The sequence below is a fragment of the Vigna unguiculata genome, chromosome 2 (genome assembly GCF_004118075.2).
Source record: "Vigna unguiculata cultivar IT97K-499-35 chromosome 2, ASM411807v1, whole genome shotgun sequence".
Classification (NCBI taxonomy): domain Eukaryota; kingdom Viridiplantae; phylum Streptophyta; class Magnoliopsida; order Fabales; family Fabaceae; genus Vigna; species Vigna unguiculata.
In genome coordinates, this window is record NC_040280.1 from 26,553,794 (window position 1) to 26,574,407 (window position 20,614).

The following is a 20,614-nucleotide window of genomic DNA, read 5'->3' on the forward strand; positions in this document are numbered from 1 at the left end:
CTTATAACTATTTTATCTTTTTGAAGATTTGTTTAATATAATTTTAACTGAATAATTATTCATCAAATTTATCTCTTATCATAATTTTTAAGTAAATTAAATATTTTAAAATAAATATTAATAAATTAATTTATCTTTTACTTAAAATATTTATTTAATTATTTTTCTAAGTGTTATAATTTTTCAGAATCTTAAATTTATTATATAAATCTTAGTAATAATTGGAATGGAGGAAAAAAAACTCAAAAATTATAGAAAAAATATTATCGGTGTTTAACCCATCTCGGATTGAAAAGCCCATCAAAATAATACAAACAAAATAAATGCCTAAATGTTAAAAGTAAAAATTGTTATTTATGTGTATCAATTTGACTCGAAATGAAAAAGGTGTGAGATATACATTTTATTTATTTATTTATCTTTTTGTTCTGTTTTAACTAAACAGCAAGAATTAAGTTTTTGTACGTTTACCAAGACGGAAACACATACAGCACAAGGATTCAAATAATGCGGTTTTTATAATTTAAGTTGCTGCGTGTCCCTTCATCAGCCCACTCCACTCTCAGTGTAACTCCCAAGTAACCGCTAGTCTCTTCCGTATTTTCGTATTCCAGTTTTTCTCTACCTAGTCAGCACGTTGCTTTATCTTTTGGTCTTGCAATCGCTGCATGTGTAAGTTGTTTCAGTTTTTTGTTGCCCGGGTTTCAATCTTTTTGGAGCTCGTGTTGTGTGTTGCATATTTTCGTTTGAGTTCATCGCATTTTGTGTGTATTTGTATTTTGTATTTTGGAAGTTGAACGGAGGTGTGCATGTGAGTTTGGGGGTTTCATGACCTAAGATGATTGCAGTGGTTGTCCCTACTGTGTGATAGGGAAATTTGTCTTGCTCAAAGAGGTGCATTTGTTTTTTAGTATTTTGGATGGATAAAAAGGACCGGTTGTAATCCTAGCCTTTTGAAATTTTGGTTTTTTAAAAGCATATTGTGCAGTATAGTTTTTTTATTGTCACTATTGTTATTTTATTGACATTTATGCAGATGGTCATGTTCCTTGTTCTGAAGAAAGATAAAAAAATGATATGCACCACGAGGTGCCTGGACCCGCCGATCGAATTGTATGGTTTTTATTCTTATTCAGTTATATTCTATTTATTAATTTTAAAAATACTTCAGAAAATTTTTTGTTAGCTGTTATTGATAAGGTAAATGAAGTTTATGGTGTGTGATAGTTTGATCTAAAAATATTTGCAGGCCACAGGAGTTGAGCTTAACATGTGAAATTTCAAAAAAGAAGATAAATAGTCTTTCTGAATTTCCCCAATTTTCACTAACTCCGGTCCCAAATAATTTACACGAAAAGTCTGAGTGGGGGAACTTTTTGAATTACCTATGTAAAAATGACAAGGTATGATGCTCTCTGTTTTTTCTATGTCAAACTCTTTCTATTTTATCTGTAGTTGTTTTTATTTATGCTCTAGCATATTTATGTTTGCTCACTTGCTTCGATACTAAGGATATGTGTGGCACAATCTATTTTTTACTTTTTTTTCTCCTTCAAAATGGTAGGTGGCTCAAACAGTTTTTGATATAAGTTCTTAAAAATATTAGTAGTTTTTTAAGGAGAAAAAAGCTAAAAGATACGGAGCTTTATAAAACTCATAATGAGAAGTTTAGTTATGGCTCAAGCAAAACCTTTTACACTGAACTATCTATCTAAATTCCAGTACATGACATTTTATATTTCTATCATTTAGTAAACAACAATGCCCTAGTCTTATGCATGCGTTGCCTTCACTCCTTAAGTTGAGTTTTTCTTTTGTACTTTTTTTATTGCCTATTGAATGTAGTACAAGAATAATGTAAAATGGGAATAACTTTACAATTCAAATTAGACACTAATATCATGATTTATTTAATTTATAATTTTCATTAAAAGAAAAAGAGTGAGTTTTTAATTTGACAAACTTATAATATAATAATATAATAATGATGATTCAATTAAAAATATTATATTAGTCAAAAATTTATTTGGTTTCATAACAATTACTTTTATTATTTGTTACCTTTACAAGCAATTATATATATGTGCACATAAATACATATCAGGAACAAGTCGTTATGCAAACAATTACTTTTATATAAATATTTTAAAATAAAACTAATTCAACAATAAAATTATATTTTTACACCTATGTTGGAAAACTCGAAGGGGAAAAACAAGGAGATATTTAATAGTGAACCACAAGCCAACTAAATAAGAGAACATGACATAACACTCAACTCAAAACCTTAAGATAATAGGTTTGTTGGTCTTTCTTACTTGTAAAATGCCCAACTCGTCCATTTCTACACTATATGAGACTTCAACTCATATATGAACTCTAACAAATGCCCCCCTTAAAGTGTGAGTCCCTTCCAAAGGTAGCTCTTGCTTGTCTATGAGTATTTAAAGGTCACTCTTATTTGCATTGTTGTTCACCTCAATAGCACCTGCTTAGATTCATTGCCAAGATGATATAGGTGATTATTTACTCACTAACTAGGATCCACCATTGACATATTATATTTGTTTAAGTCAATCACTATGAACTATTGACTCTGATACCTGTTGTTAGAACACACACTCACAAAAGCAAAAAAGAAGAATGGGAAGAGAGCAAGAGATATGGGTTTTGAATATTAAATTTATATCTCAAACATACATGTATCACAATACATCATTATTATTTATAGCACTATACTATTACGAGAAATTAGTTGACAACCCACTAACTACCTTACTAACATACAACGCTAAGGGAATTATCTACAACACTCTCCCTTAATTCAAATTAGCAATGGACTATCTTATCATCTTCCTAATAAACTTGAATTTGTCAACCTTAAGAGGCTTTGTTAACTCCAACTTCCCTTTACTGACTGATCCCTTATGAAGTGCTCCTTTCTATGCTAAGGTATAGGGGTAAGGTCATTGTACACAGTCTTACCCTTGCATTTGAAAAGAGGTTGTTTCAAGATTGAAAGCCACGACCATCCGGCCACTTAGCCACAACTTTATTGTTGTGCCAGCCTTACTATTTTAAAAGATGTTTTAATCTTATATTAGAAAGGATTGTGGTTGGTCTTTCATTTTTCGTATTAATTTTATTTTCTTTTTTTGCTGTACCTGTTTCACTAAGTGATCAAGGCCCTGTACTAAGTTTCCTCTAACATTTATGACATATCCAGGATCAATGAATTGAGCAAACAAAGAGAATATTTTGTCATTATTTAGCTATGTTATTTTGAGCAGTTAAATGAAGAATCACAAACACGTTATCTTTTGCAGGTTGCTCTTATAAACTTTGAGCAGTACCAGTTTTACATTCTACCTCCTGCGTCAGTTTCAACATCAAGCCCAGTCAACGTTGCATATAATATAGATAATACAGGTTCTGTAGATAATCGTCCAAGGGATTGTGAATCAGGTGTTCCTTCTTTGCAAGACTGATTTTTGTTCTCAACAGTCAATGCTTAATTGTACAAAAACATTGCATAATTGTTATGCAATGTGCATACACAAAATAACACCAATGGATAGAAATAACTAATGCTTTGAAAAGGGGAATCATATTTGTATCTCTGGATTATCTAGCTTGGATTTTGGAATTGTTTTACACATAGGAACAAAGACAATGGAATGCTTTATTTTAGTTACTACCTCTTATGACACAACTGAACATAACTTCCTTAGCAGGTTCACACTTAGAGGAATGCGTTGGACCAAATACAGCTGAAGGTCTTAAGTTTTCGCGAGCTGAAGAAACTCGCAACGAATTTCAATCTCGAGTCCCTCTAAAAAATTTCATACGGGCAGACCCAAGTTACCTGAAAACTCTTGGCCAGGCTCATTCTGGATGGATTTTTGGAGGAATAGCTGAGCTTGTTGATAATTCCAAGGACGCCAAAGCAGCTAAGTAGGTTTTATGTTTTTTTTCCTGTTCTGTTATATCATCCTTTACATGTAAACGTACTGTTTGTGATCTTTAATTTACTCTATTTTTCCATGTTTATTTAATTTCTTGAAATAGGTATAATGACTTGAATGTGAATAGGCAATATAGGAATTCAAGATTCTATTGTTGCTTTTGGTTTGATGTATAAGATGCTAAGAAAGACTAATGGTTTTTTTTTTTTTTTTTCCTGAATTTTCAAACAGTTGAGTTAAGGCAAAAGAAGATTATGTTATTTAGATTATTTGGTGCTTGGCCTGGGGTTTGGATTTTGGCTTTTGTTTCTCTCTTCTTCCTTAGGTGAAGTTATAAATACCAAAAACATATAGTAGAACTAATTAAGACTGTGGATTCTGCATTTCTTTATTTCTCACCCTTTTGAAGAAGATATTGAGTGTCTGCTTCAAATGTTTTGGTAAAAGGTGAATGACATACATATAGTTACTTATGTTTATCTATGTTTCTTAACTTTCTGTAGAAAGTAAAAAGGTGTAGACATCAATGATAAGAGTTCATGTTATACTTTTAATGAGTGCAAGGTGTTTGTGTTTATGTTGCTTAAGAGGTTATTCAAGTTCTCTAAAATATATTGTCTCTTTTATTTTTCTTAAGTCTCCTCAAATTGTACTTATTATAATTGATTTATCTTTGATGGTGCAGAATGGACATTTTTGTAGATATCATCCAGTTGAAGAAATCTGGGAAGGATGTTCCGATGCTGTGTCTTATTGATGATGGTCAAGGGATGAACCATGATGAGATTTTGAAAATGGTATCTTTTGGACATAAGCAATCTGATAAAGTTGACAAGGACCACATTGGCAAATTTGGTGTTGGATTTAAAGTAGTTTTCTCTCTTATTTTCTTTTTCTTTCTGCTATGGGATTTATGTACTCTGTAACTTATATTTGGTCTTCTATGACACAAGATTGGATAAATTGCTTCTTTCTTTCATGTCTGTATGGATAACTAGGTTAGCTAATGTTTTTTTAGGATAGGATTGGGTAAATCACTTCTATCTTTAGTATCTGGGGTTTGTCTAGGTTAACTACTGGTGTTTTCCTTTGATGTATTTTATTGGATGAACTGACATGCTTTCGGTTCCATGCTAATTTGGATGAAAATATAAATTATAATATCTTTTCAAACTCAGTTATTTGTTCTTGCTTCTGTGAATTCTGAAGTGTTGTTCTTTTTGCCTTTCTTCTATAGACAGGAGCAATGAGGCTTGGGAGAGATGTTCTGGTTCTAACACAAACAACTACTTCCAGATCTCTAGCTTTTCTTTCACAATCATTGAATGAAGGCAAAGATGTAAGTTACAGCATATTAAAAAAGTTGACCCGTTAAATATACTCTATGTTGATTGGAATTAATTGACTACTCCAGAAGTTAATCCAATTCTTTTAATTTTATTCTGCTTAAATATTTATTTGAGTGCAGAATATTGAAATTCCCATAGTTACCTATTGTCGACAAGGACAACGTATGGAGGTTGACCTACGTATGCAGTCTGAAGCTTTGGCAAAATACAATTTGAAAGCTATTAAGGATTTTTCACCATTTAACAAGTATCTTATTGGTGAAAAGGCAGCCTTGTTTGGTACCGGTACAGGAACACAAATATACATATGGAACTTGGATGAATGGGGATCAAAGTATTGTTTAGAATGGCATGATGGACTGAAAGGTGGGAGTTCTTTTCACCAAGGTGACATTCTTATCCGCAGCAAGAGGACTCGTTCTCGTCCAGGCCAGATTAGTCAAAAGGTTTTGGCATCTCTTTTACTAATGATATTGTCAGCTGATGATATGTTGCTTTTGTCATATTTTCTATTGTCTGCAGGTACCATTTGATTACTCACTACGAGCTTATTTAGAAATTATATTTTTAGTTCCTCGAATGAAGATAAGTGTACAAAGAACATTGGTAATAACATTCATGTGTTCCAATTTGTTTGTTTGGGGAGCAGCCTTCCAAGTCTATTATCTAATTGTTTTGCTTTTTGTTTTTTCTCAGGTTAAAAGTCGACCATTATCAAAATTCCTTACTCAAACTGTTATTGAAACTGGTGACATCTTGAGAAGGCCAGTTGAATTAATTCTTGGATTTAGTCAATTAGAGTGGGAGCGGGCAAACTGTGGAATGTTTTTATATTGGCATGGTCGCCTAATTGAGGTGAAGAGTTGGCTTGTTTGCTATCGTTGATTAATAGGCATTAAAATAGTCATAGAATACCCTAAAATATGGAGGTCTTGGATTCTCGGGTATTGTAATGTCCTTGTACTGATAGGAATTTCGATTTTTCAAATCTGAGATAATGGAGAGAGTTAGATGCTGTTGTCCTAAAATCCTCTTGTAGTTAATACTTTCTGTGTATTCTTTCCCTCATGAGTTTCATATGTTCACATTCATAACTGGTCTCCGTGTAGACATCTCAGTACAAACATGCAATATATTGTGGGTTTGCTTGGTCTTTGTGTTATATATAATCTTCATCATGTAGAACTTTTAGTCATTATATTTGCTTCTGCGTTGTGCTTAAGAAATCCTTTGTAAGAGCTTTGTCGTGCAATGCACTCTTAGTTTTAGTAATCAAAGAAAGGCAACATTTTGCTTTGGATGAACTCTTAGTAGGTGAATCCTTGCATTATGATGGAGTTAACTATGTATGCTTAACTTGAATACTTTTCGTAAGTAAGCCTAAATTTTTTTGTTTTTCTCAGGCTTACAAGAGAGTGGGTGGAATGGCTCATAGTGCAGATGTTGGTCGGGGTGTAATTGGTGTTGTTGATGTGACCAATTTAATGGTATTTTTTCCGATTTCATTTTGTTAAAGAATGTCTTTTTTCTTATTGGTTTGCTTCTACTCCAGGTGTAACCTTATTTGAATATGTATGCTTGCTTCTTGGTTTGATTCATTCATTTGAGGAGTTGGCAATGCAATCTTACAAACATTAGTATTTGGTGGAGTTCAATTTCTACATGAATTTCACTTAATGAAAGTGTTTAGAAAGATGTGTTGGAACTTTTTGTGTTCCATTTATTTGACAAATATATTTGTGTTTGTACAATCTTGCCATATGATGACAGTGCTTTGCAATTTCTTGAGTTACAGGTCAAAATGTTACTGTTGGTCACTTCTCACCCTAACTTGAAAAGCTTGTGGGGTGACCAATTTGGCAAAGAAATGTTTTTGAAAATTCATGCTTTTGGACTTGGGCTTTTATATGCACTAATATAATGTTGCTAAAATATAATTACTCTTTTTCTTTCTTATGTGGATAAGATGAATTGCTTCATGACTTGTGGTTTCTTCTGGGAAAGCGTGACAAGTTAAATTTATGTTCTCGTTAACTTTATCAGTGTTGTGCATCTTTTCTAACGGATTATTAAAAATCTAGCTTGTCTTTACACAATTTGAATGATCCTTTGATAATTAAACAAGCCAAGTTTTCCTGTGGATCTTTTTCTGATGATCGGTTTTTAAATTTTGTTTAAACTTGTTATGTCATTGCAATCAATTGTTCAACGAATTATTTATTTTCAGTAGAATTTTTCTCGCTCTGTACAACCCCTAAATTCTTGTACTTTTTTCTTTCTTTTTCCATAGGATGACGAGGATGGTCGGGTGTGGGTACATAATAACAAGCAGGGATTCCAAGACTCAGAACAATATGCATGTCTTGAGCAGTGGCTGGGTAGAAAAGTAGATGAATACTGGGACAACAATTTTGATGCTCTTGAGTTGGTAAACCTTTTTTTTTAAATTCTACCAAAACTACCGTTCTTTTTGAAGTTCTTGTTATTATACCAAAATAAGCCATCATCCGAGGTGGTTCCATTTAATTGAATTTGGTAAAAGTATTCAATTTAAATTTTACAATGTCCACTTTACATGAGATGTGTCGGAAGAATTTACTTGTTTCTCTTTGTAAGACGTTGATTCCAATATTGTTACGTGTGATTAAACAGGTTTAGATGAAGTAGATTTTCACTTCTGTACTTGCATGACAAAAATCAGAATTTTGACATGCGTCTCTTCATACCCTGGGTCTTATACTAACTGTTAATTTTATTACTTTTGTAGAACAAAGATAACTGTGTCTTCAAACCTGATCATGAGTGGGTTCAATGTGACAAGTGCAGAAAGTGGAGAATATTACCTACAAATTTTGATAGCAGAAAATTGCCTTTGCAATGGTATGTCAAGAGATATTTCACACAAAAAGTCTGATGTTACTTGTAAATTGGAGTGAAACAAAAAGAGTTTGTTTGCATTTGTTGTGTTAGAATATAATCATTTATGATTTCTGCTTGCTATTTCAGGTTTTGTTTTATGGAGCCTTTCAAAGGTCAATGTTCAGATTCTGAACAGCAGATGGCGCCTGGCATAGTTAATGTTTCCACAAAGAGGTCGGGCTATGCTTGCTTGTTGAAGGATTCCAACTATAAAAAGTTGGAAGGTGTTACGAAAACCTCTGGCACAGGTTAGGCTATATACCAGAATAAAGAACGAAATCATACGCCCATTATTCTTAAAGATTTTTTTTTTTGGTGCAAGCAATCAGGGAGAAAAATCAGGAAGCATAAATATTATATCATTTTTTATCAGATCATGATTTTAGTTTTACTGAAATGTGATTGGGAACAGATATATCAACATACAATTATGAATTAACATATAAATTTGGAAATAATTGCTACAATAGAAATTGATATATTGTGCGAAGTAACTACATAGAAGGATAATTGTTACCAATATGCATATATGTTGTGCATATATTTTACTTTGTCTTAGGAGTAATCATAGATTGAATTTTTAATGATCCAATCCACATCCATTTATATCCAAATAATTGGTAGGATTAGCTTTTCGATCCAAATTCATTTTTTTAGTAGAACTAGTTTGGATTTCTTTAAAATCCATATCCAAATATTTGGATCAAGTTCAAAATTCAAAATCCATTTTTTATAAAATAAATTTAAATTGAATTTTCTAAAAAACTTGTGTTCTTAGGGCTGACATGATCAAATTTGACCGAACTTTTGTAGGAACCAACTCGGCCGAATTTCAACATGGGATCAACTTGTTTGACTTTCGGTCGTGGCTAACTCAGTTGAATTTTGGTCTGGGCTGACTTGTTCGAATTCGATCGAATTTTGGCTACTTGATCAAATTCTAACGAATTTCGGCCGAGGTTGACTCGGTCGAATATGTTCGAATTTTGATCAAGCCCGACTTGGTAGAATTTGGCCGCATACTAACGAATTTCGACCAGGGACAACTTTGTCGAATACAGCCAAGGTCAACTCAACAAAAAATTGATTGGGATCGGCTTTACTGGATTTGGCTGAATTCCTGCTTGGGCCGACTTAGCCTAATACGGCCAAATTTCGGCAAAGGTTGACTCGACCAAATATGGCCAAATCTGGACCAAGGCCTACTTGGCCAAATTTTGGTTAAGGATGACTTGAGTCAATTCGTTGGGGCTGACTCAACTGAATATGACCAAATTTTGGTCACGACTGACTTGGTTGAATATGGCCAATTTCGTTTGGGGCTCACTCAGCTGCATACAACCAAATTTCGATCAACTGAATTTTGGCCGAGGTTGACTCGGCTGAATACTGCTAATTTCAGTCACAACCAGCTCGGTCGAAATGGCCAAATTTTGTCCAGGGTCAACTCGGCAAAATACTGCCAAATTTTGGCCAGGGGCCGACTCGACCAAATTTCTATCAGGGTCGACTCGATTGAATCTGACTGAATTATTGCCTGAGTTGACTAGGCTGAATACAAGCAAATTTTGGTTGCGGTCGACTTGGTCGAATACAACCAGGGGCCGACTCAGCCCAATGTTGTCAAATTTAGGTCAGGGTTAACTCGGCCGAATACAACGAAATTTGGTCTAGGGCTGACTGAGCTAAATTCAACACAGTTTGTTCAAAATGATTAATTGAAGTTATATACATGAATTTATAGTATTCAATATACTTATTCTTTAGGTTATATGTCGTAATGCATATTTGTTTAACAACATACTCTAGGTTATGTTGAGATATGATTCAACCTTTGATTCTTTTTGTTCATTGTTATTTAACTTGTTAAGCGTGGTCCAAATTTAACCACATCTATTAATTAGGTCTGGATGTGACACATCCCACGTATAAAAAGAATCTTCTTGTTAGGTTTAATAGTTAATGAAACAAATCTATAAGAATAAAATAATAACAAATAACACAATTATATACAAATCTATCAAATTTTAAAAAATTGAAAATATTGCATTACATGTAACCAAAACCTGATTCATTTTGTGACATTAAAGTAAACTATTATTATATAGCATATAAATTAAATTCGTTCAACACATGAAATGATACAATTTTAATAAAGATTATACATTATCTTATTGTTAAAATTAATTATCTCTATCCTTATTCTGTTAGACTTAATTCTGTGTTTCTATTCTACACAGTTTAAGCGACCAATGGTATTTTGTTGCCTTGTTCGTGATACATGTCAATTACTGATCTTGTATATAACTGTATAAAAATATATTTATTAGGAAATTTAATTATGATCACAACATTACTGCATATTTAGTTCCTTTGTTACTTTTACAACCATTTTTCTGTAACCTTCAGTATCTTGACCTGTTATACTGGTCTAATGTGTTACTTCAGAGGGGAACACTCCTTTATTTTCGTTTCTAATTCTTGCTATACCCTCCACTCGCAGATGATAAATTAATCAATTCTAAGGATGCCAAATTTCCAGCATTAAAGCGGTTGAGAAAGGGGCTATGAAAACAGTAGGATTTTGTTTTGGATGAATACGAAAACAGTAGGATGTTAGAACTCCAACTAACCTTAGATAGGATAAGCTCACAACACAAACTTCTTTATTTTTTGTGGGGCGGAGGGTATCAGAGCATTTGGGATTAGAATTGCCTCAGGTTTTGATGGAAGGACATAGTCTCCATTCTACCCTAGTTCAAGTTTTGACGTCTGAAAATTTCTGGAAACAGGGATGCAGTATCTTCTCTACTTTTCTGAATTTCTGCTGTATGGGTCATGTAAATTACATTTCCAGCATGCAAATGATTCATATAAATCTCTCTATCACAAGTTGGGTCTATTCACCAATATTTCGGATATGTGTAGCAGATGTTTTTCATGGATACTTCTAAGAGGAAACTAAAAAGTTATTTATAAATTATTTTTCTAATCTTTTTATATGATTTCTTTAGATTTCTAGTTTTAAATTGTTCGTAGATTAGTTTTAGATTATGAGAAGTTGGTTTATTTTTTTCTTTTCTATTAATGTTTTGTTTTGTCAAATGAAATCATGGAATTCATCTTGATGTATTTTTATAATATTGACCATTAGCAACCAACTAGGTATAATAAGCAAGTGATTATAAACAGTTTTCGCAAGTTTACTTAAAAATAAATCAAAACTTAAAAGTTTAATTCGCTAATATTAAAGAATATCATGAACGTGGTCGTGAATAGGTCAAACAAATTGATGGGATCTATGAAATGCCTACATACGATCAAGTTAGTTGTTAGACCATTAAAGAAGACTATTTGACCTAATAGACAATTCTTTTCAAATAAATATAAAAAATGTATTATTATCATTGTTGTTAGATCAATCAAGGTCAAAGGAAGAGTTGAAGGGATGATGTCCTAGGTATTTAGTCATAATTCTAAAGCTTTGTCAAAGAACCTTTTTCTTATTGGCATTGAAAGATAAACATGTTTTTCATAACTCAAACTAAACTAGATAAAGCCTTCAGACAATTTGTTTTTAATTGGATAATCACATCTTCATTAATTTATCAAAACTTTAAAATAGGACAATTTTCGCATTTAATAATTATTTTAATACAGAGGAAACCATGTAGAATAAGACTTCACATTTAATCGATTAAACGTAGTATCTAAAAGATTAGGTTGTGTTTTTAAAAGTCATCCTCTCGTAATCGAAGCCTGTATCTAATCAATTACGGTTGTGTTTTTGTGAAAACCATCTTCTCTATCGCACTTAATTGATTAGGTTAAGTATCTAATAGATGGTAACATATGAACTTTGGAAATGAATTTTGAACAAATATAATCCATTAATCGTAGTTGCAACAAATTTTGCATTTGATTACTATTTTAAAAGAACAGAAAGGCTTTCAAAAGGAAAGGTTTTCTAAAAAAATGTGTAAAGAGTGCATTTTTAAGAGAGCTGAGATCAAAATCTTTCAAGTCCAAGAAGGTTGAGGTTCTTCAAGGCTCTAGATGATTTTGTCATGTAATATTAGTCACAATGAAGTGATAAATTTTCTTGTTATCTTTTGATCTTTTTTTAAGTTTGTATTGGCTAAAAAAGTTGGTGGGTTTTTGGGTAATTGATTGTAGTCATTGGCTTGTAAGTTTTCTTTTGTATCTTGAAGTGTTTTGTTCAAGAGAATCTTGTATCTTGCATAGGAGTTTTTGTAAACTACCGTTGATGGTTCTAGTGAATCACTAATTTTAATATTTCATAGAATCAGCAAACATTTAAATTATTTACGTGTTTCAATTATGACATTTACTTATAATCGTTTCTCCTTAATTGATTTAACATTTCTGTAAATAAAATTCTTCTCCGTAGCGATATATCTTTAAATGGTTAATATTTTCCTCTTTTGAATATATACTTTTAACCAAAGAGATAAAACATAAAATAAGAACAAAAAGTAACGGTTGATTTGCTTCTATAAAAAAGAACAATACAAATAGTCCTTCGGATATTTCAGAGTGAAAAATATTGAATCATAAGATGGCACCGTCGAGTGATGAGGTTCCTCCGCCGTTAACTTCATCCGCCGGCAGCAGCAATTCAAGGATTCCGGCAGCTATGGAAATGATTGATGATATATACCGCCACAGCCTTTGGTTGGGTGAGTGCATGCATGCATCGGTGTTTTTTTGCTTTATTTTTATTTTTTAATTTTCAAGATCAGTTTACTTTATAGAAGCTTCATACACACACAATCTTGTACACATTTAAATTTTAAGCATTTATATGGTTTGAAAAAAGTTTTTTGTTTTGTTGCTATGCTTGGATACACAAAATAAATTTGTTTCATTTTGCAGAAACTTTCTCTTATAAATTTTTAAATTTTTATTTGTAACTTATTCATATAAAATTAATTTTAACTTATAAAGATTTTTTTTTTACGGAGATACTAGTCAAAAACATGTTCGTGTTACTTTTCTTCAAGCTCGTGAAAGCAATTCCTTTGGCTTATGTGTTCACAAGTAGAAAATCGTTAATTGAACATTCGTAGAAGTACAATGACTGTTAGTTGCAGTAATGAAGGTTCTATGATAAGAATTTATTTATACTTTTTCAGGAATAAAGAATTCTTTCTGGCAGGTCATTATTACTACTATCATTTTTCATTCTTTTCACAATTTTTCTAACCTAATTCATAAGTACCACGTATGAATCTATTATGAAGTCTCATATATGGATTAGAATTCGAGTTTAAATTTCATCTCATAAGTGAATAAATTTATTTTAAAAAAATTTATTATTAGTTAGTTATATTAGTTTAAGGCTACTGAATTATTATCGAATTATTATACGTTTGAGACGTATATGTTTTAACATTTGATTTTTTGTAACAAAATAATAGTTGGAGAACGATAGAGTCTATTTAAAAAAAAAAAATCATTTAATATTTGTGTTTCAAATTTGATGCTTGTATGAATATAGAATGACAAAGCTTCAGACCAACTATATAATTTATTTTTGCTTTTTGAGGACATTCTAGAGGAATTATTACCATATGGTGCAGAAGGTGAGATTTTTATATTGGGAGCGATTGGTAAAAAGTATGATACATTGAACTTGCCAATCCACATGAGCATCCCGTACCAAACACTGTTTTACGACTCTCTCTTCACTTTTCTTTCTCTACTCTTTACAAATATTCTTACTCTATTTTCTACATTATTTCACTGGTCATTAACATTTTAACATACACTTCAACTGCAACTTTTGTGTAGGCTCCTTTTCTTTTTTCTATGACGTGATCGTGTCCTAACAACACGTTGAATTTGATTTCAGCAATCACCAATTCACATGCAGCGAAATTTCGATATTTCGTCAATAGAAGATAACATTGTTTGGCCAAGAAACCGTGAAAAGAACAAAAAGAGTGAGCTGAGGGTTTTGGTGGTTGGAAGTGATGGTCGGATTCGAGGAGGACCTATACGAACCTTAATCCCAAAAACTACTATTAAGGTTTATACATATCGAGCATCTAAGTTTTACATTAAAAAAATTGAACACGTATAAAGACCAAGACACATAAATCTACCATTTTAAGATTTTAAGTATAAAGTAATGCTAATTTCTTATGTGTGAGTTTAACTCATGTTTCATTGATGTTATATCTCTTAGGTGATTTTTTCTCTAAAAAGTCAACCCAACAATAATATTAGAATTTGATTGTTAAGGGGATCGAACACTTACAATTAGACTAAAAGTGATATTAGAATCTAGTTGTTAAGGAAACACTTACTGTTAAATAAAAAATTATAGTCTAGTTAAGATGCAATTCTTTTTCCTCAAGAACATAACAATTCAAACATCATATTTTCATTGTGGGTCTGTCCATTTCATCTTCACCACCATTCTTTACTAAGGTTTTTGTTGCAGGTGATGGTTAGCACAAGAAATAAAAATGTTATAAAGAAGATGGCGTGTAAAGAGTAGGAGAAGGAAAACGAGGTTTCAGTGTTCCAGTTGGAGGACCAAGCTAAACGTATGGAAGAAGTAATTGATGAGATCTACAAGGCTAACTATAATGAGCTTGTGTGTGTTTTTTCATATTTTCATGCTTTATTTCATTATGCACAGAAATGTTAGGAATACTCGCATTTTCATTTCCATTCCGTAATTAGAAAGAAAAATTTTCGAATTTTGTGACATTGCATCGTATTTTTCTAATAATAATATTACACAGGTCTAGAGGAGGAAATTTTAAGAGAATAATTCATTGTTTAGAGAATTTAAATTTTTGAATTACAAAAGTATATTATTTGGATATGAAATCTTTAAAAATTGATATTTTAAAATTTATCAAAGTAATTAGATTCATTCAAATTTAGAAAATTTCAAATTTTACTTAAAAAAATATACTTCATTTTTTGTAGTTTCTTATTAACTTAATTTAAGTTGAAATATTATCAGTTTGACTAAGATGAATTTTTTTTTTACTGATATCAATATCAGACTAAATAATTCTACGTAAACTGAAAATAATCTCAAAAGTTGTTTGAAATAAACTTTTATATTTCTAAAACACCCATCTTTTCTCTCTCCTTCACATCTTCACTTTTTCATCATCTTACATAAGTAACTTTTCTTAATATAGTTATGTTCTAGAATTTGCTAGTTTTTGGTGGTCCTTTTTTCTGTTTCTTTCCCTTCATTTTTTTCTTTTAAGCTTTTAAGACACAGAAGATCAAAAGTGACGTGTGATAAAAAAAATGGCGTAGGTCGGTTCATGATGAAGGAATTTCTTCTGGAAGGTTTGGATCCGTTGGAAGGAATTGCAAGTTTGGTATTTTAAATGTACTTCCAAACAAATAACCTTAAATTCCTCAAATTTTAATCTTTTAGCAGCATCCAGTTTTTGCAACTGTTGATGTCTTATAACAACTTGTTCCAAAAATTAGAACTTGTGGATTGAGCTGGTTGAAGGCATTTTAAAAAAAAAAAGTTATACTATTTATTTAATTTTCTAAATTAGGTTAACCAGTTGGTAAGTCAACATACTTAACTCAATAATAGATCAAGTGAAGTCGTGTATTCTTTTAGCTCATTCATAAGAGGGTAAATCAGATTAATTTTACCCATAAGGAATGAAAAAGAGTTGTGAGGTGGTTCACCATCACAGATCCAAAAATACACTAACAGTGCTTAAGCTTCACTACAAATAACGTGCGTGTTCGCGGAAGATTCCACCTTTACTAAGAAAAAAAAATTGAACTAATTAAAAAGCACGTCGCTTTCACCAACTCTGCAAATGCGCGTTTAATACACACTGTTTGGCTAAATAACTATATTGTGGCTATTTTGAAGCAAGTGTGATGGAAGAAAAAATGTAAACTTTGAATAGTGTTGAACAGGTAAGTTTGGATTTGATTATGTAGGGAATGGAAAGGTGAAAAATTGGAGAAGAAAAGGAATTTATTTACAGAAGGGGTAAAAGAGAAGAGTGGATGAGGATGATGATGATGCATTATGGTGGTTGGTTGGTTATGTAGATACTAAATAGGTGTAGGAGGAAGATGGTAACATGTACACGGGGTTCGCCTGAAGTTAAGGGGACAGGTAATGGCAGAGCACGTGAGGGTGAATCACAGATCCATGGAGATCATGGGACGACTATCATATCACATCATGTCAAGCATTGATCCAGAGTTTGAGAGAGGGCCATGAACACAACACTGGTAACACTAACAAACAAGGATAATAAGGGAAGAGGGGTTGGAAAAAAGTGACCGAGTCCATAAATCCAGTGTTGTATCTACCTGTTCCGTGATGAGTTGCAGTCTTGTGTTGGGTTAGCCGCAGAAAAGGGTTATGGCATTGCCAGTGCCAGCTGGATACACCTTTCGACGTGTCCCCCCTCTTCCCTTTCCTATAAATTATTAATTTTTTTTTATATGCACAATTTTGTTTCTATCACATAACTGGGTGTCACTGTTACGTGGGATAACTCAGGAAATTATGATGAATTTATTTGAATTTGTTGGGTATAAATAGGTGGGAATCAACAAAATAATAGAGGCTGAGGCTGGTTTGACGAAGGCGTTAATAAAACCGCGGGCCGGGGAAAACAAAGTTAACGGGGACAGAGGGTGTGGTCGTGCTGTTATTTAAGGAAAGGGAGGAGGGTAAAGGAGGAAACAAAAAAAAAGTGGAGCATAAGACAAAATAGAGAGGGAAGTAGAACAAGTAGAAGAAGAAGTAGAAGAAGGTAGAAGAAGAAGAATAATAATAATAATAAGAAGAAGAAGAAGAAGAAGAAGAGAGGAGAAGGGTATAGGAGATGTTTTGTTTATACTGAAAGCACAATCCTTTCCTTGTGGGATTTCAGATCTCTCTCTGGAATGAGGTGGGGAGGTTTGTGAAATTGTGGGGTGGATTGGGAAGATGGAAAGTTGGACGTCGGTGGATGGGGTGGTGGAGGAGATTATGAGGATTCATAGATCTCTGCCGCCGCGTCCTTCGATTGAAGAGGTGGAGGTGGCCAGAGGTTTGATCGTCAATGTCGAGAAGGAAGACCAGGCCAGGCTTGAGGCCATAGCGCGGCAGAGCAAGGGTGTGGATGTGCCCGAAGAGCTCTTTATGGTGCTACAAGAGATGCAGAGGAACGTCGTGTATTACCAGAGCAAGGAGCAGAAGAGGGAGGCTCTCAAACTTCTCGATCTCGACAACGTTCATTCCCTGTTCGATGAATTGATTCAGAGAGCTTCCAAGTGCGTTTCGTCTCCCTCTGCTCCCGCTTCTCGCAAAACATCCTACTCTAACGGTCCCGTTTCCTCGGTTTCCACGAATTTGTCCATGAATTCGGTTTCTGCTTCGGTTTCCGTTGGTGGTTTTGATAAGCCCCCACCTGTACCTGCTGCCAGTGTCCCTGCTGCTGCTTCTGCTGCTACTTCTAGAATGTTCCACGCAGATAAAGAACGTCCTGAATTGGTCACTCGAGATGACAGTTACGTCAAGAAGTCCAAGTCCAAGTCCTCGTTTTACTCCAATGGGTATGGAATTGAACCCACTATCCCTTCCAAAGCCAGTATATTGAATCCATCGTTAAAACCCACAGCTCCTGCAGGTAATCGGTCGTACATGATATGCTGCTCAACGTTCAATTTTGTTTTTATTGGCTTTGTTATTTAGTTATTGAGTGGTAGAACTAGGTTTTTGTCGTTGTTATTTGGTATTTAGTTGCTTGTATTGGACGTTGGAAGTGAAAGTGTGGGAAATCGTGTTTGTTAATGTTGTTTTGCAGGTCAAGATGGGGATAAGTTGAGTTTGATAAAGCTTGCTAGCTTAATTGAAGTGTCTGCGAAGAAAGGGACTCGTGATCTCAATCTGCAGAACAAGTTGGCGGACCAGGTTGATTGGCTGCCTGATTCGATAGGGAAGTTGTCGAGTTTGGTTACTCTTGATTTGTCAGAGAATCGGATTATGGCCCTACCAGCTACGATTGGAGGGCTTTCATCATTGACCAGATTGGACTTGCATTCCAATAGAATCTCGGAGCTTCCTGATTCTGTTGGGAATCTTCTCAGTCTGGTTTATCTTGATCTGCGGGGAAACCAGTTAACTCTTCTGCCTGCTTCTTTTACCAGGTTAATACGTCTGGAGGAGCTTGATTTGAGTTCAAATCAGATTTCAGCGCTTCCCGACACTCTAGGATCGCTTGTTAGACTTAAAGTATTGAATGTGGAAACGAATGATGTAGAGGAACTTCCTCACTCTGTTGGTAATTGTTCTTCCCTTAGGGAGCTTCGTCTTGACTATAACCGGCTTAAGGCCCTGCCTGAAGCTGTTGGAAAGATTCAGAGCCTCGAGATTTTGTCTGTTCGGTACAATAACATCAAACAACTACCTACGACAATGTCATCTCTAACAAACCTCAAGGAACTTAATGTGAGTTTCAATGAGCTCGAGTCTGTGCCCGAGAGCTTGTGTTTTGCCACCTCGCTTGTCAAGATGAACATAGGCAACAATTTTGCTGACATGAGATACTTACCGAGATCCATTGGGAATCTTGAAATGCTTGAGGAATTGGATATCAGCAATAATCAGATACGTGTGCTTCCTGACTCGTTTAGGATGCTCACTCGACTGCGCATCCTGCGAGCAGAAGAGAATCCTCTTGAAGTTCCACCAAGAGATATAGCTGACAAGGGGGCTCAGGTAACTTCCTCTTTTGTTTTTCTTGTTTAATATTGTTCCCTTGATATTTCAATCTGTTTCCTTTATCACAATTTCCATGTCTTGGTTCATCCTAGGCTGTTGTTCAATACATGGCTGAGCTTGTTGAGAAGAGGGAAAAGAAGGACGTTAAATCACAGCCTCTTAAGCAGAAAAAGAGTTGGGCTCAGATCTGCTTCTTTTCAAAGTCTAACAAGAGAAAGCGTGACGGGGTTGATTATGTGAAAACCTGATTTCATTCAGCGACACCGTTGTTGGCAAGCAACAGATTCCATGTGTAAGTTGAGTTGTTTTCTAGTTCTGCATACATCTGCTGCAAAATGAAATATTTGTTCTAGGCTTAACTTTGGGTAAGTTTCCCACCGATTATTCTGGGTGCATTTGGGTAAAAACAGTTTAATTAAGCATTTAATCAATTTGTTCGTATCATATGAGTGCTCATGTCAGAGATTTAACCCAGAAACTTCTTGGAATAATCTGAAATAACTTATTTTGATAAGCTTAATCATGAAGATAATTAAAATGAGCTTGTATAGAGAGTGATATGAGCTTATTATCATCAGTTCAAGCTTCACACCCTGTTCAGTGATCAATACTTGTTGCATGATTGGATTTCTGGAGAGGGAAGTAATGGCTGCTGATGTTTACTATTTTCCTATGTGACAGGGATATGCATTTAAAAATAGAGACAAATATATCCTTCAGTGTGCGGTCAATAATATGCAGAGATATGGATCGTGCAAGCATGAATTGACAGCCTTCGTAGGCAGTTATAATTTGCTTTGACTTGACGGCACAAATTGTAGATTTCTTGTTCAATATTTTCTGATTTTCTTTCCCTGTATAATTTGAATTTTCTATTTATTTCATTTGTATTCTGTTGTCTCGAAAGTAGAAAGAAGTGTACACAATCCAAAAGGCAAACAGCGATGGACAGTGGGAGAGGAACCGAAGATGATTATGTACTATCGTTATGTATGTACAATTGTAACTTCACTCTATTGTTAAATGAATTACAGGTTACCCTTTCTACCACTTCCACAAAATCTCTTGTTTCACCGATTTTTACCATTTCTTAGCTTTGTTACTGTTGCTAATGCGCTCTGATATGAATTAAACAGTACATTGGTAGAACTTTTAAATGGGAAGAAAGTGATTATAACACTGAAAAATAGGTAAATACAAAATCATGATCACACCATGTTTTCATATTTAATCACTTTGCAGCCATTTTGGTTCATTTAATCACGTGGGCAGCTGGATTCTACTCACACATGTTTCATAAATAACCTTTCAAGGAGATAAATTAATGAGGGTTAAAGTCAGAAAACCAGGTCAATATAATTTATAAAAGACAAAGGTGGCCAAGTTTTAGATTTTTGCAAGTTGTGTTAACCTACTGCTAACTACACTTTTGCTCTGGAAGCTATTATTTTGGTTGCAATCTGTGGCTGATATTGAAGTTCATTGATGGAAAAGTTATAACCAGAGCTCAAAACAAAAGAATTTCTCATACTAACCAGTGTTTTATGAATACTCATTAAAATTAAAAAGTTTAGTTTTTAATATATTTCTTGATAAATACATTGTATAATAGAAAAAGTTAGATCAATAGT

The 20,614-nt window shown here is 33.6% G+C and overlaps 2 protein-coding genes across 3 annotated transcripts; both read left to right on the plus strand.

The window, feature by feature from the left end:
* Positions 1-530: 530 nt before the first annotated feature.
* LOC114173264 (MORC family CW-type zinc finger protein 2B-like) lies at positions 531-11,227 on the plus strand. 2 transcript variants are annotated; one of them, XM_028057538.1, is made up of 15 exons: positions 531-672; positions 1,037-1,113; positions 1,250-1,403; positions 3,327-3,465; positions 3,735-3,954; positions 4,651-4,834; positions 5,203-5,304; positions 5,434-5,760; positions 5,837-5,920; positions 6,011-6,169; positions 6,718-6,801; positions 7,605-7,742; positions 8,082-8,194; positions 8,321-8,481; positions 10,737-11,227. In XM_028057538.1, exons 2-15 carry the CDS (start codon positions 1,037-1,039, stop codon positions 10,802-10,804), a joined length of 2,010 nt encoding a protein of 669 aa, XP_027913339.1. In that variant the 5' UTR covers positions 531-672; the 3' UTR covers positions 10,805-11,227. The 2 variants fall into 2 exon arrangements, with proteins under 2 accessions (XP_027913339.1, XP_027913340.1); XM_028057539.1 differs by lacking the exon at positions 5,837-5,920.
* A 5,506-nt stretch (positions 11,228-16,733) lies between these two features.
* LOC114173258 (plant intracellular Ras-group-related LRR protein 4-like) lies at positions 16,734-20,033 on the plus strand. The gene is made up of 4 exons (XM_028057532.1): positions 16,734-17,889; positions 18,067-18,980; positions 19,076-19,275; positions 19,665-20,033. Exons 1-3 carry the CDS (start codon positions 17,208-17,210, stop codon positions 19,229-19,231), a joined length of 1,752 nt encoding a protein of 583 aa, XP_027913333.1. The 5' UTR covers positions 16,734-17,207; the 3' UTR covers positions 19,232-19,275; positions 19,665-20,033.
* Positions 20,034-20,614: the final 581 nt, after the last annotated feature.